We start from the raw sequence: 26,181 nt of genomic DNA on the forward strand, positions 1-26,181 counted from the left end.
AAAGATTGTAAGGAATGCTTACATCTTACTGCACCTCAAGCACTAAATCTTACTGAACTTTAATTTAATTGTCTTAGTTCCATGTCCCAAATGGCTGATAATCTGTGGATTTCCTTATATTACAAAACTATTTTGAATGGCTGTATATAATAACAGCCACTTCTTGTGGTTGTGAATATCTATAGCGTTAAATAAAAGTTATAATAATTTGCAGCCTTTTGTTTGTGAAGATGACCTACTTTCAGTAGAGTATTCATCTGAGAGATCTTTTCAGAAGTGGGAGTGAATTTGTAGTGACTCATACACATTTTTAACTTGATTAATGGCATATTTTGTGTGAAATAATGTTCATTGTTAAGCCTATAGTCAAGGAAGAGAAAAACAGAAAGTGAACTATATGGTGAATAAAACTTGCCTAACTAGTATAGTCATCTAACTAACGTACTAAAACACGTGTGAATATTAATTAAACTCTGTAAGGTTGTGGGTGTTTTAGTTTTGAGTTCCAGATAGTTGATTGGGTGTAGCAACAGGGCATTTTTCTTATTGTTGCTGCTTGGAAAGTGACCCTGTTGTACAACTGGTACATGATTTTTAAATTATGTGAATACAGTTGATGGATGCCAGGCCTTCAAGCAGAGGTACAAAGAGGGTGCAGGTCTTGCTGTTAAGTGTGTACTTATCACTAATTAAATCTGTATGTTTCATAGACAGTGATCCCATCAGGCTTTCGAGTTGGAATGAAGCTTGAAGCTGTAGACAAAAAGAACCCTGCATTTATCTGTGTTGCTACGGTAACAGATATGGTGGACAATCGTTTCCTGGTACATTTTGACAACTGGGATGAGAGCTATGACTATTGGTGAGACATTTTCCATTGCTGTGTGCTTTTCCTAATTTAGTGCTTATCCAAGTACACCAGGTACATGGTTAAAAACAATTATAATGCAAAGCTTGTACTAGAAAATAATAGTGCTGCCTCACTCTTTTCCATTTCAGATTTTAACCTTTTACCTGTTGAAAGCCATTTGCTATTCAGATTCAAAAAATGCTTTGAATTATATGTTATATATGATTTTTACAGAATTTTTTTTTTGTAGATAAGTAATTCCATGATTGCATTACAGAGTCAGGTACTTTTGAACATTTGGTGTGTTTTTCCCTAGCTTTTCTCTGCAAAGCACAATTTTTCCGCATAGGATGTCTTTTTTAATTCATTTTGCAGTAAAAACATTTATTGAGATATAGACCATTTCAAGCATCTACACAAGGAGAATCCTAGAGTGAGCCTCCTGTAGCTATTACACAGCACCAACAGTTATCAATTTATATCCGCTCGTCTCCTCTGTATTCCTTTTCCTAACATCCCAACTCCAGGATTGTTTTGAAGCAAATTCCAGATATTTTGTTTCCAGATAGGTTTTATCTGTGAATGTTTCAGCATCTTCTAAAGACAGGTTGTTGTTTTTCCCCCCAAACATACAATGTTGTATATGCTGTAATAGTATTAACATATTTATACATTTTTCCCAATTATCTTGGGTTTTGTTTTTGTTTGTTTGATGGTTTTAGGTCCAAAGAATTGCATACTTTGTGATTCCTTTAATGTGTCTCTTGATCTCTTTTAATTTATAGATTCCTATTCCTCTATATTTTCTTCTGCTTGTAACTATTATTAAAGAAACCAGGTTGTTGCATCTCCCGCAGCCTGGATTTTCTGATTGAATGCTTGTCATAATGCTTACCATGTTCTTCTGTTCTGCATATTCCCTGTAAATTGGTAGTTTTGTTTCATTTAAAATTATCCTTGAGTGAGTGAATGGATGAGAAAACTAAATCTAAAAATACTGTAAAATCTGTCCCTTGTGGATCACCCTTCCTGTGTTTGATGTGCTGTGATGATGGCAGTACCAGTGTGATAGCTGGGATCTAGTCCTTTTATTAAGAAGAGATACGTTAAAGCAGTGTTAGAATTTGTTGAAATGACAGCTTTTTGTTTTTAGGATTTTGAATCATTTAGGGTAAATGGTTTTGTTTTTAGTTTTTGCCTGACAAACAAAATGAGTGAATATTAAAGTTATGTTTGTGGTCTTAAAAGTATTACATGGTTTTAAAAGTATAAGTTGCTTATTTGGCATATGTATTTCCTTTAAAACATAACTTCTGGGAAATAGTAATCCGGAAGTGTAGAGGAATTTGTCAGTCACTTTGATGCCAAATATCTAGAGAATAGGAAGGATCTTGAGTTCTTTTTTAGAAAGAGAAGAAAAAAAAAACATCTTTTAGCTCTGACTTTGTACTTTTGAGCACAAAATAATTATTTTTAGGATGCAGTGTACTTTGAAGATTAACTTATATTTTTAACTATTGACATGAAATTATATTTTTTTAATTGTTAGGAAAAGAATAGTGCATTCTCTTCAATATGCAATTAAGACACATTGAAAATTATTAAGTGCACTGGAATTTCTCCAGCCTTATTAAATATTATGTTCTTTGATCTTTGAAGTTTGGAACTTTTTTTCTGCATAAATTACTTACGTAGGTATGTAATTGAGGTTACAAATTGGACTACCTTTCCCAATTTAAAATAGTTTGGAAATGAGATTTTTTTTTTCCCTTTGAATTAGATAGTGATCTTATGTCTCTTTACCTTAGTAGGAATTTAAACACACACACACACACACACACACACACGGTACTGCATGTTTAATTGCAATAAAACATTTCTTTTCAAAGAGGGACACTGTATAGATTTAACTGTATGTAAGATTGAAGTAGATTTTTATGAAAGGAATATAGTATCATAATAAAAATCAGTTTACCTCTGGGTTTCCTCTGTGCTTTTGTTACTGGTAACTGTTTACTTCTGTTTCTTGACTTAGGAATAATCCTAAATATCACAGGATATTGGAACTAGAAAGGACTTTCAAGATGTGGGCAGGAAAGTGAGGGTGCCCCGTCCTCTGAGAGCAGTGGGCAGCCTCCTTCCTTCATCATGTGGCTGCCTGAGGGCTGGGCTGCACCTAACACAGCAAGAGGAGTTACCCTCCCTTCTCCCCCAGGCACTGGATGAATGAGTTTGCAGTTTACATCTTTGAATTTCAACGTGGTGTCCCAGTGAGTCAGGCTGAAAAGTCAACAGTCAAGATCTAGGAAACAAATCTTTACAAAAGAGAAGCACTGAGTTAATGAATTAGAACAAACCTGGGGCTTGGGCCTTTTTCTCAGTGTATTTACGTGTGCTGCCAACTTTATTTTTAGAGATGGAGCTCTTCTACATTTATAAATTGAGAGTAATAGTGATTTTATATGTCTCCCCAAAATAATGTTGAAAAGTTTTCAGTGTGTTGTCAATTTCCTAGAGCAATGACAAAGTTAATAGGTTTGTCATTATCTGTCACATTTGGGAAGCACCCTTTGGTGGAGGTAAGGAGTTATACAGAGGAAAGGAGCCTAGGTAGCTCTGCACTTCAGCCCTGAGGGGCTGGGGTCTGAGGAGGGAAAGAAAAACACCCCTGCCTCTGGGCTGTCCAGCCAACAGCTGCAGGGTAGATCGAGGGTGGTTAGTGCTTAATTATTAGAACCAACTGCTTGCTGTCTGTAGTGGCACACGGAGGTTAAGACTGATTGATGGGGGCTAAAAAAATGAATACTTTTCCTCCCACATTCTAAGTTCTTCTAGCGGCACTAATAATAAAAATTAACAGAGGCAGATTCACAGGTGAAAATCAAATATTTTAATACATGCACCTGGGGAATTCACATAAACATGACAATTCCAAAGACAGTGAGGCAAGATTGGGTATATAAGACGTTTTGGACAAAAGAAAGGGGGGGGGCAGGAGTGTTAGATTTCAGAAGTGAGTATGGGCGATTTACTGGTAGTTGAGGAAGCAGGGACACACATGGCAGGAAATTTCTTGCTGGGCAACTCAGAAACAATGGGACCCAGGAGTAGCTAGCTAACCTGATGCCTGATGTCCTCTTATTTACCACACTGCATTCAAAGTAGGCTAAGGCAGCATCCTAAGGTCTCCTTCCTGAAGCAGGTTTCTGCCTGAATCTCTTGGGCGGGAAAGGGGGAGGGTCAAAGTTTCTTTCTGAAGCTTGTTTCTTAATAAACAGCTTAAAATCTATCCCAAAAAGCAGTTTCAGGGTAGCAAAATTTTTGTTCCCTTCACTGATTCACTGAAGGGTTCTTGGGGAAGGCTTCTTGGAAGACATGGGATTTGTGCTGGACCATGAAGAATGATAAGAATCCGTAATTAGATGTTGGGATGGAATGTTCCTGGCCAAGGAAAGCACTTGCTTTTGTTTAAGCCTGGGGTGGGGATTGGGGGCCAAACAAGGGTGTGTTTTGGGGAGTGGCAGCCTGTCTATTTAGTAAGTGACTTAACTCTTCTAAGCTATAGTTACCCCTGTTGCAAGAAGAGTTAATAACTGTGTCATAGGGTGATGTGAGGATTAAAAAAAAGTTTTAGAAGCAAAAACCAATTTGCAAAAGGTTAAAGAGATGACTGTAAGGGATGTCAAGCAGTGAAGCTTGGCCCTGAAGGTGCAAGTGGATTATTGCTTGACGGGGAGTCACTCTGAGGAGGGTTTCCTGCGCTGAGTGAGTTTTGAGCTTGGTTTTAGGCCAAAGGAAGAAAGCCACACTGTGGAGGGAGAGTGGAGGTATCTGAGACTGGTAACTTGGGACACCAGTTCCCGGAGGCGGGGCAAACCTTGGGAAGAAGTAAACTCTCCTCTCTCTCAGCCTGGAGAAAATGAAGAAATGAAAGGAAAACTGACACTAGGGTAATGAGATGGTATCGTCTTTATCTTTTCCAAGTACTCACTGTGTTCATGAAAGTTGGGTTTTAAGCTTGAAAAAGATGAATAATATTAAAAAGAGCTACTATGAGAAATGGGATTGCAGATGAACTAGGGACAAAATGGAGAACTAGATCACTTAGCCTGACGAGGTTGAGGGTTTAGTAGTAACACACAGCGATGGAGCCCTGAAGTTAGTTAGCACCTGGTGGAAACCAGGAAAGTAGGGGACTGGATAGTAAGTTGTCAGAGTCATCACACTCTTGATGTAGGGAGTGGGATAAGCCACGTGTCCTGTCTTTCTTCAAAGAAACTAAATCATTATTGCTTGAAATGAATACTTTGATGTTTTCCTCATGTAAGCATCTTGAAACCTTCTTATTTGTCTCTCTGCCTAGATCTGTGGAACCCAGCACACGTGCATTAGTTTTATTTAGCTTTAGGCTGTGACTGATAAAACCAGGATCTCTTTCTTTTCAAAGGGAGGGTTTGGTGAAATCACTTAACCCCTTTGTGTTTCCGTAAAATGAGGATTTTAATGTCTGTTCACTTTATGCTTACAGTATAAACATGGATTTTTCATGAATTATTATCTACCAGTCTAGGTTTGATTGGATCTTAGTAGCCCTCATTCATGAGTAATTTGCACTTACATATGAAATGGACTTTAAAAAACTTTTTTTTTTTTTGAAATGGACTTCTTTGATGACATACATGAAAATGCAAAAGAAAGAAAGAGGTATAGCGATCCAGTGGTTTGCCAAACTTTACCATTCACTATTCTTCACTATATTGCTTCTTGGTTCCATTTCTGCTTTTGAACACTAGGTGGGACTAACATGACTTGTGTTACAATAGTAGCAGAAAGGTTTCGCAGCCTCCCAGCTTCTCAATGAAGCATTGTCTACTTATTGAGAGTATAAGTAAACTAGATAAAAATAGGGCTGTTTTTATTTTCTCTATTGAGGTGGCTTCCTTGTTTATTTTACATGCTGACTTTGATCAATATTTAGATACTATGAAAAGCAGAACAGGAATGAATGGCCAAAATCGACTACAGTATTTTCCTTAATTGTAATTTATATAGAAATCCAATTAAATCAAAAGAATTAGTAATGTCTAATGCTATTACGTTAATTACCATGAGCCTAGCAGATAATTATAAAAAGCACTTGATAGCTGTGTTAGATTGGGAAGGAAAAAAATTAAACAAATGTTATATATTCGTTATTTTTTTCATTTTAAATGAGCCCTCTATGAGTTAATATATATAGTGGGGGAGGTTGGGTAAGAGATGAGTGAATAAAGGAAGGAAGGAATAAACCTTTAATTATAAATTTAAAGGTATTTTCCATTAAAATAATTTTGAGAAAAATCAGCATTAAGTCAGGCTTACATCAACTCACCTTATGTTACTGTTTGGTGTTGTGCACTTAGAAAGGTTGACTTAGAAAGTGATAACTATGTGTTAATGTTATTTACTTAGTACTTCTCTTAGAAAGTTCTTTGTTTTTCACTTTTTTATGCACCAGAAATCCATGCAGTGTTACCTTCCTGGCTTTCTACCTTCTAGTTTCCCATCTAGAGGGCTGTATTGAGATTTCCTAATCTTTCAGGATAGACTCAAAAGATCAGGTTAATAGAGCAAGACTAGACTTCTGCGTCCTTCAGACCAACGTTTCCCAAACCACGTTCTACAGAACACTGGTGTTCCACATGATGTTAACAGATTGCCCACCAAAGTCGTGCTTCACTGTGAAGTATCTTTAAGAAATGCTAAGTTAAACCATTTGAAACTGGTTTGTTTATAGTATAACTCCACAGTCTAATATGCTAATGATATGTTCTATAAATCTCTTAAGAGGGAGATGGAGCATTTTTCTGAATATTATGATCCTGGTTTTTTTTTTCTTTAAACTTCATTATGCCTATTATCTTTGAGAACACAGATAGGAAATGTTCTGCCAACTTTTTTTTTTCCAGATACTAATTGTGACATGCCTCTAGTTGCCTAGCTTTTGTAATACTGTTACAACTACCTTGTCACTGTAATCTCCACTTCCTTATATTGTGTTTGCCTGGCTAAATCCCAACTCTGATTGCATCAACTTTTTGCCTACTGTATGCCTGTGCCTGAGCCATTGAATACAGCTGGAAAAAGACTCAACAGGCTGATTGGTTTGACTTCACATTCATGACTGCTAACCTCAAGTGGCCCTTAGTTCTGCCCCCAAATCCTGTGACAGAGCGATTGTCTAGCCCACTAAATTTCACTCCCCCTTTTTTCCCCCTCGCATTTCTCACAACCCCTTTCCTATTCTTCCTCTCAGCTGATAACCTTGCTTCCTATTCCACTGAGAAAAAGGACACAGTCAGAAGACAAGTCCACATGCTCCCACCATCTTCTCTGCTGGGCACCTTCCTGATCTCTGCCCAGAGACAGAACCTTCTCGTAATTGTGGGTGACGCACCCCTGCTCCCCTGCACAGGGTTCCATTCCCTCTTACCCAGTCAGTTCTCTGTCTTCTGCATCAGTAGGTCATCCCTCTCTATTAAATTATTCCTACCAGGACCCAAGCGGGAGAAAGGAGTTTTGTTTGTTTTGACACCTGTGGTAGCCCTTGCACCTAGAACAGTGCCCTGATCATGGTAGTTGCTCGGCGTGTATTGCTTGAATAAATGAAGTAATATTTCTCATCTTTTTAACAATGTTTTATTTTGAAGTCATTCTAAACTTATAAAGTTTGTAAAATTGTATAGATAATTTTCATGTATGGCTTGCCCACCTTCCCCTAATGTCCCATTTCTCAGTTTCCTTTAAAACAGAACTCGGGGGTCGGCCTGGTGGCTCAGGCGGTTAGAGCTCCATGCTCCTAACTCCGAAGGCTGCCGGTTCGATTCCCACATGGGCCAGTGAGCTCTCAAGCACAAGGTTGCCAGTTCAGTTCCTCGAATCCTGCAAGGGATGGTGGGCTCTGCCCCCTGCAACTAAGATTGAACACGGCACCTTGAGCTGAGCTGCCTCCCGGATGGCTCAGTTGGTTGGAGCACGGGCTCTCAACTACAAGGTTGCCAGTTCAATTCCTTGACTCCCGCAAGGGATGGTGGGCAGCGCCCCCTGCAACTAAAAAAAATTGAACACGGACCCTTGAGCTGAGCTACTGCTGAGCTCCCAGATGGCTCAGTTGGTTGGAGCGTGTCTCAACAACAAGGTTGCTGGTTCGACTCCCGCAAGGGATGGTGGGCTGCGCCCCCTGCAACTAGCAATGGCAACTGGACCTGGAGCTGAGTTGCACCCTCCACAAATAAGATTGAAAGGACAACAACTTGACTTGGGAAAAAAGTCCTGGAAGTACACACTGTTCCCCAATAAAGTCCTGTTCCCCTTCCTCAATAAAAAGAAAAAAGATTTATAAAAACCACCAGAACTTATTAAACATGTTCACTGTACTAACTGCCTCCATCTTTTCTCCTTCCATTTTCTCTTAAACCCAGTCTAATAAGGCTTTTGCCCTTTCCTATCCCCAGCTCCACCACACAGCTCTTACCAAGGATACTAATGACCTTATGTGGATAAATCCAATGACGGTCCTTGTTTCTTCTCTACATTCATCTAGTGGTAGCATTTGACCCAGTTGACTTATTCTTGCCTTCTTTCTCTTTACTAGTTATGCCGTCTTGGCCTCCTACCTATTCTGTTCTCTCTCCTGACTCATTCTCTGGATGGTCTCATCTCTGCTCATGGCTTTAAATGCCATCCCAAATGCTGATCACTCCCAAATGTGTACTTTTAGCCTTGATCTTGTCCTTGAACTCCAGATTTTTATGCTCAATATCTTTTGGACATCTTTACCTGTTTGTCAGACATATGCTGAAAACAGAACTCTTAATTACCAGTTGTAACGCCATAGACTGGGCTTGTAGTCTTCCCATCTCAGAAAATGGGCCTGTGTTCTTCCAGTTGCCATTCCCCAAACCTTGGAACGTAAAATCTTCACTTTACTCCCATTCTGTATCAAAATCTCTCAGCACGTCCTGTTGGTTCTTCCTTTAAAATACAGACCTGAAAACATCATCACTTCCTCACTAGCGGCACTCTGGTTCAGGTTACCATCATCAACTAGCAAAAGCCTTCTAACAGCATCTTCTCTTGTTCCTAATGTGGTTTATTGTCTGCAGAGCAGTCAGAAGAATACTTTAAAACATAAATCAGATTATGCTACTTCGCTGCCTAAAACCTATATCATGTTCTAGTAAACATCATTTTACTCTGAGTAAAACCCCAAGACCTTACTATTGCCTAAAGGCCCTTCCTGATATTATCTCCTATTCTCTGCTTCCCTCAGTCTGTGCTGCGGGGCACAGCCTTACTAGACTCCCACCTCATAGCTTATATACTTGCTTTTCCCTCTGCATGGAATGGCTTTCCTTTATATAGTTGAGTGGCTCAGTTCTCTCTTTACTTCCTTCAATGTCACCTGCTTTGAGAGCTGATCTTGCCTATGCTAGATAAAGGAGTGTCTTTCTACTGTTGCCCTCTACTTCTTTGTCTTCGTGGCGTTGTGCTACCAGAGTATGTGTTTTGTTTGTTAATTTATTTCCTGCCTCTTCCCACTACACTGTTAAGCTCCAGGAAAGCAAAATCTTTGTATATGTTTGATTTGCTGAGTATATACGTTTATATATGTTTGTATACTCAGTGTCTGGCATATCATGAGCTCTCGACATTTGAATGATTGAGTGAACAAATGAGTGAGTGAAATATGTTGCATATTGAGATGAATACATAGAACAAGTTTGGTAGAAACAAGGAATCAGATGTATCAGATGTGTATGCTGATAAAGAGGCCTTGGAAAAATGTGTGCTTGACTGAATTAAAAGTGACAAAGAGGAGAAGAAAGGTGAGAAAGAGAAAGGGATACCCTGACTTCATACCGGGTCTCTGCCATTCTAATGGGTGATAGAAATAGCATGTTTCGTTTTTGATGGTACTCAGGCTTCCTGCTTTTGGACATTTGCCCTCAGAGATGCTGAAATAATTTCAGTTTGCCTGTCTGCATGATTATTCATATACGTACATTTATTTTTTCACCTGATTTTTATGAATAGAAATTCTGAATCTTAATCACATACTTAAATTGTAGCTATATTTGAAGTTACAGAATATAGCAGAATTTGTAGGAGGATGAAAACTGTTTGCCTGGTGTCAAATCTGTACATCTATTTTTATATAATAAAAATCTACTTGGTGTTAATATATTGGAAGAGTGAAAGATTCTTTGGTATACCCATTTTTTTTTTTCCAAATAAGATTGATTGTAATAAGGTATTCATGATCTCCAATTAATGTTTTTTCTTTTACTAGTATTTGAGACTTTATCCTGATAATTAAAATTTTTAAATTTGTATAACCTGCAGGTGTGAAGCTTCTAGTCCACACATTCATCCAGTTGGTTGGTGTAAAGAACATAGAAGAACCCTTATTACTCCTCCAGGTTTGTGTTTACTAAGTGTCTAATATTATTCATATATTACAAGTCAGCAAACATTTTCTATAAAGGGCCAGAGAGTCGATATTTTTGGCTTCCTAAGCCATACAGTCTCTGTCAGACTATTCAAATGTGATATAACACAAAAGTAGCTTTAGACAATATGTAAACAAATAGTTGAGCATAGTTGTGTTAAAATAAAACTTGATTTGCAAAAAGAGGCAACCGGCCTGCAGGTGGTAGTTTGCTGAACTGTGATACACCTGGAAGTATATAAGCATTGCCTTCGTCTCTAACAGTCTCAACTTTTGCATTCTTTGGACAAATAGGAAGCACTGTTTTAAAAGGTCTTTCATTTCTCAAGTTGAAATTCATTTCTAGCTAGACTTTATATTCATACACATTTAAATATATTGTCTAACCATAGAAGTGCCTTGTCTAAGGCTTTGGTGAGTACAGAAAAATGGACATATGGAACAGCATTTATGGATGGAGCCTGGCTCATATATTTCAAGGTCAATTCTGGCAAAAACACAATGTTCACATTTAATTGAGAACTTGAGATGTTAGATTTTTTTTTCAGAGATCAGAATTCACACATTCATTTTTCCTTTTTTTCCCTCTGGTTGTGATTCCTGGTTCCAAAATGGATTTTGCACCTTTATGCTCTTTATGCTCTCTGTTTTCTGAAGTTTTTGGGTACTTCTGCTGTCTGCCTCTGGCCACAGAGCCCTCTCAGCGTATTTACTCTCTGACAGGGAACAATGTAACTGCTGATAAATAGTCTCTTTGATGTCAATTTGAATTTATCTTCATGTGCTAAAGAACAGATTCTGTGGCTTCATCAACATTAAGATATTGGGTTGCTGAGCGTATCACTAAGGTGCCATGACTACTGCTGATCTAAAAAGACAGGGTCATCAGCTAACAGCGTGGCACTTAGCTGGAGGTGGTTGCTTGTGCACACTCATGAAGGCTGCCATTATCCCAGGGAAAGGATGGCTCCTTGGTTTGCTAGGAACTGTTGGGTTGTTGTTGTCCACAGCATGTAAGCAGCAGAGACTCAGCTTGGAGCTTCAAATACTTGTCTTATTCTGTTCTAACAGCTGGTTTCATTTTTAGGCTTGTCCCCAGTTGATACTGTGTGTATCTCAGTGTCTAGACATTTACTTACTAAGGGAACCAAACTTAGCAGTGATGGGTGAGGCAAGTCCCTTCCACTTGCTGAGTCTTCTCATATGTTAAGGGACAAAAGCCTCTGTCCTTTACTGATTTAGAGCTATTTTGAAGACGAAAGGGTATTTACATAAACCATAAAGTATTAAAGCTGGGCCTTAATGGTTTCATGGCCCAAATGTGGTGCCATCTGGAAGACTTCTGATCCATCATCCTGTGTCCTGTGGCTGATGGGATATTAGAAGCTGGTGAATATTGATCATCACTATCATCATCTAAATTTCTGGGAGGATTCTTTTCGATTTATGAATTTGCTGTTGATCCTTTGTTTTCCTTACCACTTTTTTGGTCATGATCAGGAATCTGGTAAACAAACAGAGAACCAGTGGACCAGACGGTCCTGGTTATGTCTTCATAGCCCTGGGTTAGGTACCTGGGAAGGATGGTGTAAGGCATCATTGCTGATTCTGATGAGAGGCAAGTAACCAAGTCATCTTGTCTCCTTTCATGGGCTTTTATAATTCAGTAGAAGAGAAATACATAGCTTTTTGACAAATTAAGAATATAAAAAATTGCATGTTAAAAAGTGCCAAACACACAACAATATGAATATACTTAGTGCTACTAACTGTACACCTGAAAATGGATAAAATGGTAAATTTTATGTGATATATTTTCACACCCACCCCTGACACACACACACACACACACACACACACACACACGCGTTTCAAAAAAAAACACACAAGAAAAAATCTGCCACATAATGAGACTGGTTTTCAGGACTTGTGCTGATGTTACTCTGCATGTTACTTTGGTTCCACAACCATAAATAAGGGAGGGAGGGAGGGAGGGAAGAAGGAAGATAGAAAGGAGGATGCTTGGGGCCCCTTTTTGCTACAGTCAGATTGTGGCTTGAGCTCTGATCTCTTGTCTGAAAAGAAGGGATCTTCATCACCTGCAGCTGCTCTGCTGAGAGTCCTGCTACTTGTGGGTGAATCCCCTGAGCAGCCCTCCTGGCCATGTTTGTGTTCTTGAAACATGTAACATAGCTATTCTTCTTCCAAAGTTAAAGTCTTCATGCCTTTTAAAATGATTTTTGTTTTGAATTATCTAAATTAGATATTAAGACATACTTACTTGCTTTTAAAAGTTTAGAGTGAAAATAGAGATAACCACTGTTATCTCTTAATAGTTTAATAGTTGGTTATTGTATCTTTCCAGAAACACCTTTTTGCCTCTGTGTATGCACATACATGTATGTATGCAGAATCAGATTTAATAGTACTTAAATTGTGTAAGATATGTTCCTTAAAAAAATACTGTAAAATGTTTGCATACATGGGAACGTTTGTGTATTTACTCCCTAAATTTTATTTTGAAACAATTTTAAATGTAAAGAAAAGCTGCAAGAATAGTACAGAACTCATTCATACCCTTGAACCATAGACCCATTCAAGTTTGTCATTTATACTAGTGATGTCATTTCTAGGAAAAGGATCAAGCATTGCACTTAGTTGTCATATCCCTCTAGTAATTAGGCTGTCCTTGACTTGCATAACCTCAGAATGTTTGAGGATTAAAGATTAGTCATTTTATAGAATGTTAATTTGGGTGTGCTTGGTGTTTCCCTGTGATTAGACCTAGGATATGGCAGGAATATGACAGAAACAATGCTGTGTTCTCATTGCATCCTCTCAGGTGGCACGTGATGTCAGTTTATCTCATTATGGATGAATTTTACCATTAATTGATCAAGTTGGTGTTTTGCCGGTTTCTCCACTAATGTAGTTACTTTTTTCTCTATAATTAATGAGTATTTTATGGGGAGATACTTTGAGGTTGTGTAAGTATCCTGTACTTCATCCCGTTATCACTCACTAATTTTAGAATCTGTTGCTATTTCTAGTTTGAATTATTCTGAAAGTTGCTAAATAATTTTTCCTATTTTATCATTCCTTGTACTTAATGGGTATTCTTCTGCAGAGATAAGCTTTCTTATCCTCCCATTTATTCATTCAATTAATTTATTTATATCAGCATGGACCCATAGATTACTGTTGTCATCAATGATTCATAGTCAATTACTAGCATTATTTATTTTCATGTACAGGTTTTTCTCAGATTTGGCCTGTGGGAGCCTCTTTAAGCTTTTTTATGTGTCCTTTTGCCATGTTCTTATAATTTTTTTGAGAACTCCCTACTTTCTGGCATAGGTGGGCTTATCTTGTACTTTCCCTGATCCAACTCTGAAGTCAGCCATTTCTCCCAGTCTCCATGGTTTGGTTTTAGTAGAATATGATATTTAGAAAGTAAGATCTGGACACTAGATGTACTCATTCCTATTGGGGTATTGCTGCTTCCGGCCTCTCAGTGTACATAGGAAATATACTTAGGTAAATATATAAAAAATTTGTATTTATGTTTATTTCTATATTCATTTATACATATTGAAAACCATGAATTTATACCATTAGCTCCAATTCAGATCCAACACCACTGAGTCCATTCTAGTTTTCTACTTTCCAAAATTATAACTCTCTGTTTAGTTAGTGAGAAATCTGGTTTCTGTTATCGCCAATATATTTAGTGATTTTTTTTCAGTTCCCTTTATATAGCCAATTTCTCAACCTACTGGGTCACCATTAATTCCTGCTCATACCTACGTAATGGATTTTGGACTCTGGAGGAAGCAAAAGAGGGCAGGAGGGAGGAAGGATAGGTGCTTTTAGACATTTTATTAATGCTGTTCCACGATTTGTTTTGGCTTATTTATTTGACCTAATGTTGCAGAAAAATGACGAGGACCGAGAGACTCAAGCGGCATGCAGAGATCAGGGAGAACACAGCTTCATTACGCCAGCAGGCTCAGCGGGATTGTTCCCAAACACTGAGCACTAACTGGGGTTGGGCGCTTTGTTTTATAGGGTTAGGCCTCCAGGTTAGGGGGAAATCTGGCCAGGGTGCCGGGGAGGTCCGTCCCTAGCAGCTGTGATTGCTCAACATTGTTTTGACAAGGAGGCCGCTAACTATGGTGCCCGCGGGAGACAGCTCCGATAAGAGGGGAATGGAGCTCTAAGCGGGGGCCTGCAGGAAAAAAACCGTCCCAACACTAACAATATGATGACATATCAGTATCTATAAATCGGCCTATTCTTTTTAATAAATTCTTTCTATTTTATACATACTACATACTTTCTTTACACATTTCTTTATTCAAGGTCACTTAACTGGTTTTTACATTTTCACATTTACAAATAATTGTGCATTGTCTGTATACGCACCGTGTTTCCCTGCAAATAAGACCTAGCCAGACAATCAGCTCTAATGCTTATTTTGGAGCAAAAATTATCACTGGGGTTGTCCGGCTAGGTCTTATTTTCGGGCAAACACAGTATATGAGAATTTCCTAGATTATTAGAAGGAAAATTGCTGGATTAAAGGGTATATATGTGTTTGTGTATATGTGCTTGTGTGTGTCTTGTGTTGTAAGACTATCCTTACCTGAAATGTAAATTATACATATACATATATGTTAAATTTTCATTTAAAAATTAATAGAGAAATCACGATCAAGATGAAAACAATTTCATTATTACAAATAGTTCTGAATACATGACTAGTTTAAAGTCATTAGTAATATGCACATAATTTCCTACATTATAATGATAACATTTTAGAATTTATAGGTCAGTTTATGGTTTTCACTATCATTTTAGTTAAACCTTACAGGATTTACTTTTTTCTTTCTTCCTTAGGTTATCCAAATGTGAAACATTTTTCTTGGGATAAATACTTAGAAGAAACCAATTCTTTACCTGCTCCTGCAAGAGCTTTCAAAGTGGTGAGTAATGTATTTTACAATATTTGATTAATTTGTGTTGATGATAGTGTTCATTCATTGAAATTTAAGAACAGAAAGAAATAGTACTAGTGAACTGGAATAGGAATGGGAGGGAAACAGAAGACCAAAAAAGGTATTTTTGAATTTTTACAGTTTTGAAAACCAGAATTATTACTGGGGTTTCTTTGTTGGCATCTAAAAAAATACTTCCATTTTGGACTCTAAAATCTCCTCGAAAAATAATTCTGTTTGAGTTGGTGTGGATTGAGTTGTTTGTATGTCCAACTTCTGTTTTTCCAGCTAGATATTCTGAAAGACCAATCGAGACATTGTTTTCTAATGAAAATTATATTCAGTAATTAATTTGGATTTGTCTATGGCAAGATGAGATGCTATTTTGTTCTTCTTTTATTGCTATAAATCAGCATGTTTAATTACCAAAATACAAGGTCATCTGCTTTTATTATAGTATCTTTCTAACTCAGGATCATTGCTTCTTGCATATTCAAGTTCAAAGTAAACCTCATTTCTGTACAAGGGAAGAATTAGAAATGAAATGTATTTTTAAATGTTTTCCATCTCGAACAGCTGGTTTTTCAATTTATATTTTCCCAGGAATGTAAAGGAAAAGAAAGATAAATGCTTTAAAAAATGTTAATGTGGCATAATTAGTCTGTTATAAAGAACACTTTTCTTTAAATGATCCTTTTGTGTATAAATTGCTTTGATTTTTAATGGTAGAATTAATTAGTAGGTATGGGCCCAAATATAGAAGAAAAGAACATCAGAAATTTTGAAGAGAAAAACTACATTACATGAAAAAAGCCATGTGAAAGAATGTGTATGATTCCAACTGATAGTAAATTCAGAATTTAGAAATGAGTGATATTTTGAGTTATGCCATACTTACGAATTTTTATCCAACTTTCTAACTTGCGCTACTACAACCAAGAGCTGCACTGTACTTTGCTTTGAACTGCATAAAATTACATCAGGATCAGTCTACATAGCTAGCGTCACCTTGATACACAGAGGAAACCGATTTCTCTAGTTTGGCCTTTAGATGCCTTGTATTGATTGTTTTGTACCCTGTACATAATTTTCACATTTAATTTTCAGAGCAACACTTTAATTACACCCATTTTCCAGAAGAGGAATGTGAAATTTAGTAAATTTAAGTAATTTGTCTAACATTCCAAATACTCACCTTGCTTCCTACTGCCTGTAGTTTTATTGGAGATTTATAGCTTGCTGCTGAATATCACGGTGTAGGTACTGTAGGTCCTCCTTCTGGTTCCTCTTCTCTCTAGAGTGATTTCATCTTGCATGCTTTCATTGCTAATTTTCTTTTTTAAAAGGTGTTTTCTGCTTTTTGCTCTCGTTAGCACCTCTAATGTCTTTGGCTTATTTCTGCCACTTGAATGTTCTCTCTTTTTAAAAATAATTTTCATGCTTGCCAACTAATGAGAAAAAATTCTGTCTTCCCTATGGCTAATCAAATAACCAAAGTATTTTGGAATTCATCTTAAGATCTTTTGCTTTCCATTTGTTCCTATGGCTAGTTGGCCAGGCTGTTTCTATTGACTGAGGGTTTGGCCATGTCATTTCGGATTGTGTTTTTTGATAAGGAGGGTGAGGTCCAAAACCACACTTGGAATTTGAAAGGCAGATTCTCTAGATAGCTCATCTTTTTTTTTACTTTATTTTTTTAATTCTAGTTTTTGTGACTTAGAGCCCACCTTCTCTTGTTTTAAATCTCACTGTAGAAAATTTTCTGTTATGGCAGAAACCTCCACATGGATTCCAGAAAAAAATGAAGCTGGAGGTCGTAGACAAAAGAAATCCCGTGTTTATTAGAGTAGCAACAGTTGCAGACACGGATGATCACAGAATAAAAGTAAGTACTTTCTTTTGTGGTTTTATTTTGCCTTTTTGTTAAAAGACATCTTGGATGGAAACTTTAGCAGGTATTTGATTTGTCAAGTTCTGTAATTAAATTAGTAAAACCATAGGAATAATCAAATTAAATGCCTGCACATCTTCGAAAGTCAGTGTTTATCCAGCATTTTCCTTTAATCTGTGCAAGAAGTTTTCTCTACTTATGGCTGACTTCTAATATTTGCTATCTATTTTCTCTAAATGCACATGCAAAATATTAAAGGTCGGTCAAAATTAAGGGAAAACATCTCACGTAGGTAATAGAGAAATTTCCTCTGAAGAGAATAACTCATTCTCCAGTACTATACTCTTCTAAAAACATTGAAGATTAATTGTTTTTTATGGGATTATGTTAGATATAGACTTCTCAGAAGACTGTCCTGCTTTTTAATATAGGACAAGTAAAGAGAAATAATTTTATGACTAAAATCAGTTTAATTAGAGTTGGATTAATAAAAGCCAAGTACATCTCATAAAGTAAGCAAACATTCAGGAAAATGGGTTTGGTTTATTATGTCCACGCGTGATGAAGTGAAGTATAGCCGCAGTTCCAGGGGCGTGCCAGAGCGCTTGTCTCTGTTTCTGGCTTCAGCATTAAATTAACTTCACTCTCAAACCAGAACAATATGTGTTTTACTTGCTTCATATGATCATTTAGAATTTCTGTTAGGAATAATAGTTGTAATAACAGCCAGATGTTAAATTTCCATGGTGTTTCACGGTAACATTTGTGGTGATAACCATGTGGGAGATTTATGTATCATCATTATTTTATTGATGACACTGAAGCTGAGAAAGACTAAATGAATTTCTTATTAATTACAGGCAGGGCAGGACTAAGGCACAGTCCTAAACTGTAAGAGTCTAACTTTATGCTCTTTTAAAAAAAATAAATCACATCTTTAGTTATTTCTAATGATATAATGTACAAGAAAATAAATTGGAAAATAACAGGAATAACCTGTACAAATCTGGCATTTCTTTCAAATAGAAATGTTAACATTTGATTCACTAGTTGTAAATATTATATAATTATTTAATATTTTAGAAAATTTTTTAAATAATGGAAGGCCTATGGTTAACCTTTTTCAACTGTATTTTCTTGTTAATTGTCATTGGTAATAATGTAAGTTATAAAGCAATCCGTATTTTAGGAATAGAAGTGTTTCTTTTTTTTAATCTAGACCAATTATGAAAGAAATATAGAATTAAGCAAAATCTTATTTTTATAAATCAAATTAGTCAGAATTAGAAAAAGTATGTCTTTGGTTTGGGTGCATGAAAAATTTCTTTTCATATACAGCTAGCTGGTAGAAATATAAAATGTTTTCAGCCTTTCTGAAGAGCAGTTTGGCGATAGGCCTCAAAAGTCTTAGAATGTTGTTTACCCTTTGATTCAAGAATTTCAGCCCTAAGAATTTTTGTTAAGGGAATAACCAAAGAGAATATGCAAAGATAAAAACTACATGAATATAACAGTCCTTTTTATAGTATTTAACATTGGGGACAACCATAGTAGGATATGGGTAAAATAAATTTCTGCATATCTATATGATGATAAATATTTTAGAAGAATATTTAATATTGGCAAGTGAAAAATTCAGGTTTTTATGTATGATGTCCGGTATTGTTTTTTAAAATACTATATGCATAAGCAGTCCTGGAAATAAACGTATCAAGATAATGACTTTGCTTCTCTTGAGGTGCTAGGATTATAAATGATTAGGTTTTCTTTTTAATTATCTGGTTTCAGGAACACACTACTTTTGTAGTAAAAATCTGATGTCACATGTGAGAAAATTTTTGCCCAGGAAGGCCAAGCACTGTAAAGTTCGTGGTTCAGTTAGTTAATGGGAAAAGTTTAGATTAGAGTCCAGCTCTTTTTGCTTCTGACTTGAATTCTCTTTCTATAAAACATCCTCGTCAGTCTTTACCACCCAAAAAAATCGGCTGTGAGATTCGTAGTTGACAATCATCTTTTCATAATTAATGTAATAAATTTCATGCCTAAAGGTGAACCACTGAACAAGTAATAAAACAGCAAAAACACTCATTTTTCTGACATCCAAGACAATTCCTATCCCTTTGCTCTGGGTGATACACGTTTTCTTTCTGGAAGCTCTCAGGACCATCTCTCTATCTCTGATGTTCTGATGTTTTGCGATGACCTGTCTTGGTGTGAGTCTTTTTTCATTTGGCTGTTCATACCCTTTCACGATGGAGTTTCATGTCCTTCAGTTTTTGAAAATGTTCTTGTATTATTGCTTTCATCACCTCCTCCTCTCTTCTCTGTTTTCTTTCTGGAAGTCCTGCTACTTCGGTATTAAACCTTTTGAACTTATACCCTGATTTTCTTCCTTGTTGTGCTTCTCTAATTTTTTTTTTAATTCTATTTGCTTAGAGATATCTATTATATTTTCCAAACCTTATACTAAATTTTAATTACAACTATGATTTTAATTTCTTTTCATTTTCAAGAATTTTTTTTCTCATTTTCTATTTTTCTCCCCTCCCTGCTTTTAAATTGCAGCATTTTTTATTTCCTGAAGCAATATTGTTTCTTATCTGAGGATACTAGTGATAGTTTTTCTTCTGTTCCGTTTTATTTCCTGTAATTTTTTTTTTTTCCAGTTTATTAGTTTTGTCTTTGCTTCCATATTATACGCTCTGCTCAAATTCAGATACTTTCTTGTCTGTTCACGTTAAGAAAAAGGCACTTAAAATTAGCCTTTTTTCATGGGTGGAACTTACTGACTAGTGGGCTTCACTGTAAGATAAGAAAGCAGAGCCAGCTTTTCACGGGGAGACCCCCATTTGTCACCATCTGGATCCTTTCTCTGGAGCCTTTTAATTTTTGTCATTTCCTCCCTGAGGAAGGCTGACCCTGGCAGCCAGTGGGGGAGACCAGGAGGACTGGCTTGGAGCATGCTGACCCTCGCTTAGTCCCTGAACTTTGCATCAAACACTTCACCACATCATTTGTGTCCTGGAGTTCAGAGTCTCCGTGATTATATTTCTCTAGAAAGCAAACCTTTACTCTTGCAGGGTTGTCGAAGGGGCAGTTGCCTTGGTGGAAGGGTCGGGGAGTGGATCTGGGGGGCCTAACTACTCCGTATGTACACTTTGAGCCTATTCTGCCAATTTTCAGACCCTCTTCCTCACGTACCTGCTGCCACCAGATTGAGTCTTCCTTGGGTTTTGCAGAGAGGACTGCTTTACTCCAGTCCTGCACTCCTGTAGGCAGCAGGTTGTAGCCCGACCACTCTGTCCAGTAGATTCAGCACTCCCTCCCCTGCTTTTGCTGTCCACACACAGCATTGTTGTTTCTCATCTGTCAGCTGCTTTCCTTTGCCGTTTGTCCTTATGGGTTTATACTTTCAGATACAACCTTAATTTCAGAAGTGAGCAGAGATAAGAACCTGGCAGCCTATAATATGTTTTACTGAGCTGCCTTTCATATGAACAAAAAATCCAAACAGATGATTTTTATAAACAAATAGTTTTGCTTTCTAAAAATATTCTCTGTCTTAATCTTGAAATTGTCAATGATATGTATTAAGTTTTTATAAAGGGTCCAAATTATACTTCTGGGGGAAAAATGTATCTAATTTCCTAAATTACAATTTTAAATATGTATGAATTAAATCATCCATACCATACTTTCATTCATAATAGTATATTTTCTTTAGAATTTTCATTAAATTCAGCATCATTGCCGAGTTGCTTTATATATAATTGTACTTATAGTGGATCATTTCTATTATAAATATTTTTGTATGTCTTTTTTGTATTTGTGAAATTTTTAAATATTTTATGTTTCATGTTTATGTTTCTTCTGCTCTTGTTCTTTGTTACGCATTTTATTTCATTTCAAAATAGTCTCCAGCAAGGGTAAAATGATCACTTAACATTACTAGAGTGTTTTCCAAACCTTATACTAAATTTTAATTACAACTATGATTTTAATTTCTTTTCATTTTCAAGAATTTTTTTTCTCATTTTCTATTTTTCCTCTTAATATGCCAAGGACTAAAAGTAGTAAAAGTAGTAAAAAACCTCTTAATATACCAAGGACTAAAGTAGTAAAAGTTACAAAAGATCAAGTGAAACTATACAAACCTTAATAAAATTATTTCATCTGGGCTTTCAGAGTGAGAATATTGACTAGGGTTAATATTAACTTTTACATATATTAATTTTTAGATAATTGCAGATAGCATTTTAAATGCACTTGCAACTTATTAGAGAGAATTTTATTGTTACTTCTGTCCATAATATCTAAACTAAATTTTATCTCTGAAACTTAGCCCTTAAACTACTAATATTTTCCAGATTACCTGGCAGCCTAGTTTGTAGAAGGTCTGAGATTTATCTACAGTAACTAAGATGTATTAATCCTAGATAGATCACTTTTCATTGCCAAGCTGAGATGTCAGTTTTGATGAAAACCAGCAGAGGGGATGGTATCATATACACAATAGTCCAACGTAACATTCTTATATTTGCAGAAAATTTTAAAGGAACCCTTTTATGTATGAGGATATCAAGGTTTTCGGAGGCGATCTTGCTAGCCGAGATCACAAGACATTAGAGTTTCATGTTTCTAGTGAAAGAGTAATCACTTGATGATTAGTTGAGAATTAGAATGATTAAAACTGATAGTGACCCCATAAATTATGACTAATTTATTGGTAGCGTTGATAGCATAAATTGATATTTTCAGAAAATTATCACAAATATCATTCTCAATGTTATTTGAACATTGTTTTTGATCAGAGGAAAGGAGAGGGTTGTTTTGAGTTAAATAACTAGGTGCTGTTTTCTATATTTAATATATGTGAATGATGAACAATTTTATTTTGGTTTCTTACATTTTAGGCCTGGTTACTCCTCCTAACTAGCTGGATGATCCCTTCTCCTCTTTAAGATAATATCCATGATTTCTTCATGATACGGAAATCTATGGGTTTTGATTCTAGGATTAATTGATTTCTAAGCTTGAGAAAGAAGATTCTTTGCAAAGGACATTAGTTTGAGCCCATATATATGTACTTTAACAACTGTGTACTATTGCATCATTAAATATACCACAATTTATATAACTCGCCTCCTGATGGTAGATACTGGTTGTTTTCTACGACAAACAGTGAATTGACTTACTGAGATTATCAGGTCAAAGATGATGTTTTTTATCAATGATAATTGTTATTGCCAAAAAACTTTTCAGAAATATCTCACCAATTAATACTCTTACCAGTTGTCAATGAGAACAACCATTTATTCTCTCACTTACCAGCTGCAGGAATCACCAAAATGAAAAATTTTTGTCAGGTTGACAAGAGGATAATTGAAACTTGTGGTTTTAATTTTTAAAGTTATAAGTGAAAGTGATTGTCTTTTTGTATGTTTACTAACCATTTATTTTTTTTTATCTATGTATTTTCTATCCTATTAACTTTTCATCTTTTTAAATGGATACATGATGTTTTTATAAATTAAGGAACAGTGCGTTGTCATATGTGTAACAAATGTGTGTTTGGATTCTAGTGGGTTTTCAATCTTGCTTGCAATATTTGCTATTCTAAAGTTTTAATTTTGATGTAGTCAAATTTATCAGTCTTTCTTTTTATGGCTTTTGAGTTTGGTGTCTTGCTTATAAAGGCTATCGTACTCTAAGATTACAAATACATTGACTCATGCATTCTTCTAGAACTTAACATTGTTCAGTTTTTAATGTTTAATTTTTTATCCACGTGGCATTTATTATCCTGAAGGGTATTGGAGATTCATAGACTTTAAAAAGGAAACCTAGATGGGAAACTTGATTTACAGGTAAAATATATATAGCCTTATAGTATATAATCTCATCCCAAAAGATCAACAATATCTAATACTTAAAAAATGACAGGTAACAAGCTGATCCCTAGGGACTATGCCTAAAAGACCAACTGCCCCTTCCCATGGTGGCCAATGAAGTTGTAAAACCTCTTTGAGAGATACTATAATTATTTATACTAAAAAGTTATACTTAAAAATGTATTTGATAGACGGATATTTTATAAACTGGGTATATTTAATAGGACATTGAATTTTTTTTAAAGTCTTTTTTAGCATAATTCCAGGAGACTTGACATTTATACAAAAGGTCTTTCTCTCCACTCTCCCCGCCATCCTCCTTCCCTTCCCTGATTTATGCGTTACTTTAGTAATGTTTATTGGATGTTTGGTGGTGTTATAGTATTGGGAAATACATGTAATATATCTGTCAAAATATTGCCCAAAAAGTGCCTTTGGCAAGACACTTACTGATGCTTAGGTAATTTGAAGATAGGTCAAAATGTAATTTAAGTAATGGAAGCAATTTTTTTTGGTATTAAATCTATATAATGTAGAAGAGAATGAAAAGGTGGTTACGGTAGACAGAATTTTTATGATAGGAAGTGTTGGACCTGAATTGTACGGTTAATTTCCTTTTGTTATCCAGGTTCACTTTGATGGCTGGAACAGTTGCTACGATTACTGGATAGATGCAGATTCTCCTGATATTCACCCCGTAGGCTGGTGTTCAAAAACCGGGCATCCTCTTCAGCCTCCTTTGAGTAAGAAACACATGGATAACAAAAAATGTTTCCATTTTCTTGTTTAGTGTGCTTGTTAATTTTTTTCCTGCTACCCTTCTCTTTCTACTCTACATCTCTTCTCTATGTGTCCTTTTCCCTCTTACTGCATTTTTAATTACCTGGTAGTCACAAAAATACAAATTTAATATATGTGTAAAATACATAAAATATATATATATAAAATATATAAAAATAGAAATAAAAAAATTAATGTCTGAAAGAGTCCAGTGTGTATAGACATTCTTTTACTTTTATTTAGAAATAATTATCTTTTAAAATTAATACTGAGTTTTTGGAAGGCAGTTTGGCAATACTATCAAAATTTAATGTATCAACATCAGTATCCTAATAGTGATTTTATACTATAGTTTTGTAAAATGTTGCTATTGGGAGTAACTGAGCAAAGTGTACAAGGGATCTTCCTCTGTATTACTACTTAGGACTGCATGCAAACCTAAGCTACCTCAATAAACCTCTGTTAAATTCAATTTTAAAAAACGTTAAACAAGAACTCAGCATACCATCGTATCAATTTTAGAGGAAAATATTCACATTGTAGAAAAAAATATGTAGGAAATATAATTATCATCGAGTTTTTTAAAAATTTAGCTTGCTTTTTTCATCTAGTGACTTCACTTCTGGATCCCTCTCAGGAGCTGCATAAGGGATGCAGACATGGTATTGGTTACAGTATGCGTAATGTAACAAAAGTTGGACACAAATATTGGTTAAGTAAATTATAGTGCACTGATACTATATATACTATGCAACAGTCATAAAGTTAAAGACCAAAGAAGAATGTTTCAGAATAGTACACATCTATGTTGTCCCTTTTATGTGCCAAAATAAAACAGAGTAACAACGTGATAATATATATGTGTATATATATATATATATATATATATATATATATATATATATATATCACACACACACACACACACTCACCAGTAGGTGTGTATCTGACGCTTAAAACAACATTCAGGAGGATTCACGTTAACCTAAGTGGTCAGGATAAGGGAGGGTATGAAATGTGGAGACATGATAGCTTGAATGGGATCTGTAACTATTCTTTTTTATTCCAGTGTGATGTTTGAAGTTTTTACAGTGTATAAATATTCATGTGTTAATTGTGTTATTTACTTGAAAACTTTGTTTAGAACCTTCTTATTAATCCAGATTTAGGTAACTCTGGAATTTGTGACATTTTGAAAGGGTTACATCAAAGTTTACTATTTCACTATTAAAGAAAGATAAATATCGTGAACAAAGTCATAGGCCAAAACCTTTTAGAAGAAGAGACTTCTAAGATATTTTTAAATTTATAGGATTTACTTCTTTTTTATTTACATGTGTTGATTCAAAATTGGGTTTTTAGGGATTTTTAAATTCCCTATTCTAATCTCATTTGATTCTTACAACGTTCTGGTTAACTTTATGCCTCTTCTTTCTTTTTCCTTTTTTTTTTTTCCCTTTGTCATAGGCCCCTTAGAATTAATGGAAGCTTCAGAACACAGTGGATGCTCAACCCCAGGATGTAAAGGGATTGGCCATTTTAAGAGAGCAAGACACCTGGGTCCTCACAGGTATGTGGTGCTGCCAATCACATGGGGATTCCTTACGTGGTCAGGTAGAGGGTGCCTGTCCCTCATAGATGCCAGATAATGGTGTTCATGTATACAGAATCGATGTGAACTAATTTTAAATTCAGATCCATAGGAAATGTTGTTACCATGGTGATTCTGTAAAAAATGAAGAATCTATCTGTAGTTAAATCTTCGTAGGAAGAAACACATTCACAGTTTAAAATAGGTTTACTCTAGCTATTTGGCTTTTCTTGGCAACATGAGTAGTTGTACAGATACTTAGCTTCTGAAACAGTCATTTTGGGAAGACCCTGTTGGAAATATTTGTTTGGTAGAATATTATATGATTGGGTGACACAACAGCTGGAATAATGAGAGGTGAGATCATTGTAGATTAGCAAAGATCACAAAAAATAACAACAACATGCAAATATACTCAAACATGAGAATGCATTGATCAAAAATGTGTTTTTCAATGTGTTCTCTTACCTCTAAGTAACTTGAAAAGTAAACCAAATTTATATGTGGAAAATTTGATGTTTAGGCGATTTGGGGTCTTTGTAGATAGTTAAAATTTTTCCTGACATACTGAGAAATTGTAGTGATTTAAGTGGGGTTTTTGAAGAACAAAAGCATCATCTATTTAGGTATATATTAAAATAACTTATCAGTGTAAGTGTTCTAACTGCTTGTTAATTGGATTGCCGAGTAA

At 35.7% G+C, this 26,181-nt stretch overlaps 1 protein-coding gene across 10 annotated transcripts in view; it reads left to right on the plus strand.

The window, feature by feature from the left end:
- L3MBTL3 (L3MBTL histone methyl-lysine binding protein 3) overlaps positions 1 to 26,181 on the plus strand; it is a 105,152-nt gene that overhangs the window by 45,201 nt on the left and 33,770 nt on the right. For all 10 annotated transcript variants that reach the window (XM_019729420.2, XM_074333567.1, XM_074333568.1 and 7 more), the window contains 6 exons: positions 711 to 862; positions 10,235 to 10,311; positions 15,240 to 15,325; positions 17,112 to 17,222; positions 23,748 to 23,862; positions 25,367 to 25,469. In XM_019729420.2, the coding sequence (XP_019584979.2) occupies positions 711 to 862; positions 10,235 to 10,311; positions 15,240 to 15,325; positions 17,112 to 17,222; positions 23,748 to 23,862; positions 25,367 to 25,469 (644 nt within the window). The remainder of the gene's footprint in view (positions 1 to 710; positions 863 to 10,234; positions 10,312 to 15,239; positions 15,326 to 17,111; positions 17,223 to 23,747; positions 23,863 to 25,366; positions 25,470 to 26,181) is intronic.

Source organism: Rhinolophus sinicus, linkage group LG05, assembly GCF_036562045.2.
Source record: "Rhinolophus sinicus isolate RSC01 linkage group LG05, ASM3656204v1, whole genome shotgun sequence".
NCBI lineage: Eukaryota > Metazoa > Chordata > Mammalia > Chiroptera > Rhinolophidae > Rhinolophus > Rhinolophus sinicus.